At 39.6% G+C, this 6,161-nt stretch overlaps 1 protein-coding gene across 1 annotated transcript; it reads right to left on the bottom strand.

Annotated features, from left to right (window-relative positions):
* Positions 1-1,828: 1,828 nt before the first annotated feature.
* Positions 1,829-5,229, bottom strand: LOC310893834 (fatty acid-binding protein, adipocyte). The gene is made up of 4 exons (XM_083823273.1): positions 5,074-5,229; positions 3,644-3,816; positions 3,321-3,422; positions 1,829-2,058 (listed from the first exon to the last, which is right to left on the bottom strand). The coding sequence occupies exons 1-4, from the start codon at positions 5,144-5,146 to the stop codon at positions 2,008-2,010; spliced, it is 399 nt and encodes a 132-aa protein (XP_083679399.1). The 5' UTR covers positions 5,147-5,229; the 3' UTR covers positions 1,829-2,007.
* Between the last annotated feature and the right edge of the window lie 932 nt (positions 5,230-6,161).

The following is a 6,161-nucleotide window of genomic DNA, read 5'->3' as shown; positions in this document are numbered from 1 at the left end:
AAAATGGAAGATTTGGGGGAAGTAAAGGTTGCTATATTAATATTGGCAATATGACCTCTGAAATAAAATGTTTCTGTAATTGTGGACAACGAGAGATCATAGACTCATAGAATCATTAGGGCTGGAAAAGACTTACAAGATATCTGGTCCAATCATCCCCCTACTACCAATGTCACCCACTAAACCATGTCCCTAAGCACCATGTCCAACCTTTCCTTAAACACCCCCAGGGATGGTGACTCCACCACCTCCCTGGGCAACCCATTCCAATGCCTGACTGCTCTTTCTGAGAAGAAATGTCTCCTCATTTCCAACCTAAACCTCCTCTGCCACAACTTGAGGTCCTATCACTAGTTATCTGCGAGAAGAGGCCAACACCCAGCTCCCCACAACTTTTCTTCAGGTAACTGTAGAGAGCATGAGCTAATCTTCAATATTTATGTAGCTTATTTAAGTCAATATTGCTGCTTCCTGAGATCATCTCCCACTGGCAGGTTTTCTGCTACTAAACTGTACTTTTTCCATCTTTCATAAATAATTTTGTGCTAGGTAGATTGAATACTATATATGTGGGGTACTCTAAAGCATAATTCATTCCCCTACGCAACTGCTGTTCTTAAAGCTGATGACATTTCATAACCAGTGAAGCCATATTAAAATCAAGGGGCTTTTTTATTTCTTTTTCAGAATTTACTGATGATCTTTTAGAACTTCTTTTAAATGACTCCTTAGTTCATCTGGAGGGCAGAAGCTCATCCTTTTCTTTTCCCTTCTCCAGCTGTATTAATAGTGCAGACACTTGGGAACAGTCTGAGTCATACAGAAGAAAGTCCAAGTGTATGAGGTCTGTGCTGCTGGCAGTAAGGTCCCAGCACTGTTGCCTCTGACAGCCTCAGGAATGTCAGGAATACGTGGAATTTGGTTGACAAGAGGTTAACTTAATCATACAGCTTGAGATACACTATTTTCCCCATGTTGTGGTTATTTATTGTCCTTTCAGGTTCTTCTTGTTCAGGTTTTCACTAGACTTTTTGTCTTCTGTTTGAGTTAAGAATTCAGGGTTTCTGTGGACATGAAGTTTTGAAATAGGTGGCAAAAGAAAAGGATAATTCAAGAATAAAAGGAGTTGAAAAATCTGGTGTCTAAGGGGCCTTGTATCTAGAGGGGTTCGAGTTTCCATGAAAGTTTTCTCTAACAGGTGTAAAACACAAAGACTGGTTTAACCTAATGATCTAGTAGAAAATGAATATAGGAAATAAAGTAGGTTGTAACACTAGAAAACCTTTAGGCATTTTAGTAGGCCTGAGAGCACTTTCTAAGTTATGATTTTTTAGTTAATGGTTTTTGTCTACTCCAGGACAAGAAAGATATTAGGGGAAGGCACATTAGCAATTTAAACAAAGCTGAGAGCTTTGATTTCACACCAGGTGGATCTGAACAAGATCAAACCACTTCAGATCACCCCCAGGTTTAAAATTTTCAGCATTTGTATGGTCTCCCAAACCATAGCCCTGTGTGAGGTACCAGGTTCCCTGCTCACATTCAAAGCCAGTGCTGGCTTGTGGGCTGATATGCCCACATCAGGCTCCTAGCGGTCATTAGCCCATACACAACGTTCATCAGATGATGGTTTCTATCCAGGTCTACATCTATCTCCATTACACAACAAATGCCACCCACTGGACCGTCTCTGACCCCCCTTCTGCAGTGAGATGGGTCACAGTTACCAAGCGTGGCACAGGATTTAACACGATACTGCCCCCACAACTCTGTCCCCATGGTGCACCCCCCAAAGACCCTTTCTGACAAACTCCAGCACAAGCCCAGGTTGTAGAAAGCAGAACATTTTATTGAATAGCCATAACAAATTAAACTAGCTGCATATAATTGTTTTGGGATATATCTGTAAAAAGTGCAGTTCTCTTTAAAATGTATTTGTGGAGTTTTTCTCCTTCAGTGAAGTTTTTCCTCAGCTTTAAGCGTTTGTCCTGTCTGAAGATGGCTTCTTCATGCCTTTTCATAAACTCTTTTGCTGGTAACATTATTCATGGTGCATTCCTGAAAAAAAAAATTATGGAAATTTAATCAGCTTTTAAGTCTCACTGCATATTTGTTAGTCAGAAGGTAGAAAAATGCTTATCCACTGGAAGCCAGTGTAAGAATGAATTTGCATTTCTTGTCCTTCAGAAACAATTGCCAAAACAGTGAAACTCAAGTTTGAGAGCTTCAGAAAGAAAAACATATAATATTTCATTACAGGACTGAAAGACCATCTGTTTTAACTTCCCCCAGGAGATTTCTAATCTCCTCATTTTATGGCCCCCAAAGAAGGCTCCTGGGACTTCCACGGAGGGTGAATGGACTCTGGACTTGGGCAGTAGTCTCTTTTCCTCTCACCTTTTGTATCTGTGGCTTGTCTTCTTCACACACGTGCACAACACCCACACAGAGTCCTGCATGACTTGCAGCTGCTTGTGTCAGCCTCTGCATGTTAGGCTCTGTCCTCATCTATTTTTCTATTAGATCAAACTCTTTTCTTCAATCTTTCCTAATGAAGTTGTTATTAAAAACCATTTCTATTTATTCTCCTCTGGCCTTTATCCAAAGAAATTTAAATATTAAATTTGTGGACACATCTTTTTCTCTAGGGGAGGGCAGAACTCTTCAGGAATTTCATGTACATGTAACATGTAGGAATTGTAGCTGCCTTTTATGAACACATTTTTAGTCCCCTCCCAGATATTTCAAAGCATCTTTTCTAAAACTGGAGAGAAGCACTGGAAAACCCCAAACTGCAGTTGAGCCTCACTGGCACCAAGCACAATGCTGTCTGCCCAGACAATGCCAACTAAAGGAGATCTATCTTTCTTTCTTCCTTTCTTTCTTCCTTCCTTCCTTCCTTCCTTTTCTTTCTTCCCTTCTCTCTGTCTCTTTCTCTCTTTTCTGAAGAGGAGCAGAAGGACTACTTTGTGTCAGCATAGAGCGAGTGCACCTAACATAGACTTCACTAATGCATCCTCTATTCTGTACAGGACTTTAAAACTAAGATATATAAAAGTTTCCCTAATGGGGATGGTTTATTTGCCCTGCTCTTCCCTAACCATCTCTTGCTCTGAATGGAAAGCAAGCATAACCCTACCATAAATTTAACACCATTTCAGTCTTAATACAAGCTCCAGACTTATTCAGAGAGGCTTCTCACTCAGTGTACAGACTATTCAGATGTTTTCATTCCCCATATTTGAGTCCAATGTAATACATCCACCAGACAAGAATTCTGCACAATGAATTCTGTGATTAGACAACAAAAACAAACTCACCACGACCAGGTTCCCATCCACCACTTTTCTCTTTATGATAGTCTCTTTGCCATCCCACTTCTGCACCTGTTTCAGTGAGCCATTTTCTAAAGTTATGACATTCTGTTAAAGAAAAAAGGTAAGTTTGGCCTTTTTATCAGGGTGCTATGGACTGAAGAGAAGACTGTTTCCATGTCCAAGCAGTACTAAAGCAAAAAGGATTCTTTGTATGCTTACCTCTGAAGGCATCATTTCAACAGCGTATGTCAAAACCATGACTCTGTCCTCCTGCTCTGACATCCCCTTTGAGAGATGTATTTGGAAAATGCCGTTTTTAGACTCACCTTTGTTTTTCTGTCATCTGCTGTGGTCTCATCAAACTCTTCACCCAACTTGAAAGAGATCTCTGTATTTTTGAAGGTACTTTCTGATTTGATGGTTATCACATCACCATTTATGCTGATAGTTACATTGGGCTTGGCCACACCAGCCATTTTCCTGGTAGCAAATCCCACACCTGCAAATAAGAAAGGACACCATGAAAGTTTTATCTCTAGTTAGTGTTCTTATCTTATTTGGGAATAAAAAAAAAACAACTTCAGTGTTGCTTTCCCCATTATTTTCTGAATTGTTTATTAATCCTGTGTTGCAGAAGTTCTTTTGTAACATCTAACTAGCTGTTATGTTTATAGACCATGCCAAGTTGGGATGACACAAGGAAATTGTCTTCTGTCATTGACAGAGTAGCAAAAACAATGTTTTGAAGACTGACGCAAGATTTTAATGCTAAATATTCACATATGTGCTTACTCCATATTACCACAATGGTTTATGCACTAATTTGTATGCTGACTATATCTAATAATAAATAAGCAGAAATATATGAGTTTCTAAGCCACAAAACCAACCAAACAAAAAACACTTAAATCACAGATATATTTGTCAGTGGCTGTGCTGAATAAAAGGAAATGATTAAGAAATAGCTGGCAACGGTTGTCCTGATTAAAATCTGGGGTAAAGATTAAGAGTGCTAGAGTCTCACTGAAAGCTGTCTGAGTGCTGCAGAAGTCTCGGTGAGTATTTTACTCATAATCTCCAGATAACACCCCAAGATTTTTAGCATGTATGGATCCAATCAGTGCAAGTTACCTCATACATCTCCTACCCTACAAGAATATGGACACCTTTTAAACCCTATTTTAATTCTAACCATGAAGTTTACACCTTTAGAGACGAGTGTTATTCCTCAAATCTTTTGCAAGTATCTGCATGAATGCATGCAACTTTATTTATTAATATTCACCAGAGGCAGCCACGGAGCTCCACTCACTCTAATAGCCATAACAATTAGACAGTGTCCTAGTCCAAGAGCAATATAACGAAATTTAGGTGTGTTGCTCTTAGACATGGAGAAGCTTGCTGCATTCTAGCATTGTACCGCTTTGTATTTCCAAAGGATAAAAGCAAATCCACATAAAACGCTGCAGTAAGGTGTTTTACTTCCATTTATAGCACTACTAAGTAGGCATGCATAGACTTGGCTTACCTGAAACTATTCCTCGCAATTAAGGTTTTTCTGTATAACAGGAATGTGACAACACTAATCCAAACAGCAAAGTTCTTCAGTATAACACTGTCTAATCAAACTAGTTGGACTAAAAACCCCTTGATAAACAGCATAGCCAGAAAAAAAAAAAAAAAAGTAAAGAATAAAGTTCAAATTCAGCATTCCTTCCCTTTCCCAGATACAACAACTCCAAATAACAATTCTCACCCAGCTCTTTCATATAGTCCTCAAAGTTTTCACTAGAAAGAAGTTTCCAGGTACCCACAAAGTGGTCACACATTTTGTCAGGCCGGACAGGAGTCTTCCACAGGATCAAGCAGAAATGCAAGACGGGAAGATAGTATGAGCTCCAGGAGATGAGGAGTTATCTTTAAAAAGGAGCCTTGGCCACATGATGCTCTAGGATGACCAATGAAGAGGGAGTCCCAGTGCCCAGTGTTTTCCTTCCTCCCCTACCCCTCCTTTGCCAGTAGGTCATAGTGTTATTATTCATATGTGCTTACTGGTACAAAGATCACTGTCATGTTTTCATTTAATTATTTTTATCATTCAAGAACACTCCACCTTAAAGACAAATATTTAAGTCATATTGTCTATGAGAAGAAAAAGTTAGGTTCAACCTACAGACAATATGTTCTCTCTAATATTCTTTTCTTTCATTTCAGTCCTCCATATCAAATGAAAATTCCTAGACTGGGCGATCTAAAATGCTTGTTGAGATTATTTAATTTGCTTTCTGCACAACTACAGTCAGAGATTTTCTCCAAAGAGGCACAGAACTACATGAAGAAGTTGATGTGGGGGCAGAAAGAGGGAGTGCTGGTGGCTGTAGAAGGGTAAGGCAATAAAGCTTCTTCCTCGATTGAGATCTCCTTAAGGTTGCACCACCCGAACCAATTGACCGACAGGTCTGTATTCTGCTTTTCTGTGCTGGAGAGGGGTTATAGGGGTCTATGAAAAGCACAGCAACAGAACAGGTGATTTCTATCCCATTTGCTTGTGTGCCTTCTGGTGACCTATGTCCCAACGACTAGCATCATGACTAGTTAAAGCAAAAATCTGGGCTCTGGTGTCAGCCCACTGAAGGTCTCTGGACATGTAATTTGCTTTCTGTTTGCACTGTTCAGGTAATAATCAGTTTGAGACAAGGTGTGTACAGGACCAGCATAATGAGGTCCCAGCTTGACTGATCCTCTAAGCCCTGTTGTAGCTTGGATCACAAAAAAAAATGTCAGAAAACACTCAAGCAATTTCTTAGGCTTTCCTACTGGCAGTAACATTCTATTTCAATTGTA

Source organism: Anser anser (assembly GCF_964211835.1).
Source record: "Anser anser genome assembly, chromosome: 2".
Lineage (NCBI taxonomy): Eukaryota > Metazoa > Chordata > Aves > Anseriformes > Anatidae > Anser > Anser anser.
Note: the sequence above shows the minus strand (reverse complement) of the source record. Positions and strands in the feature narration are given on the sequence as shown.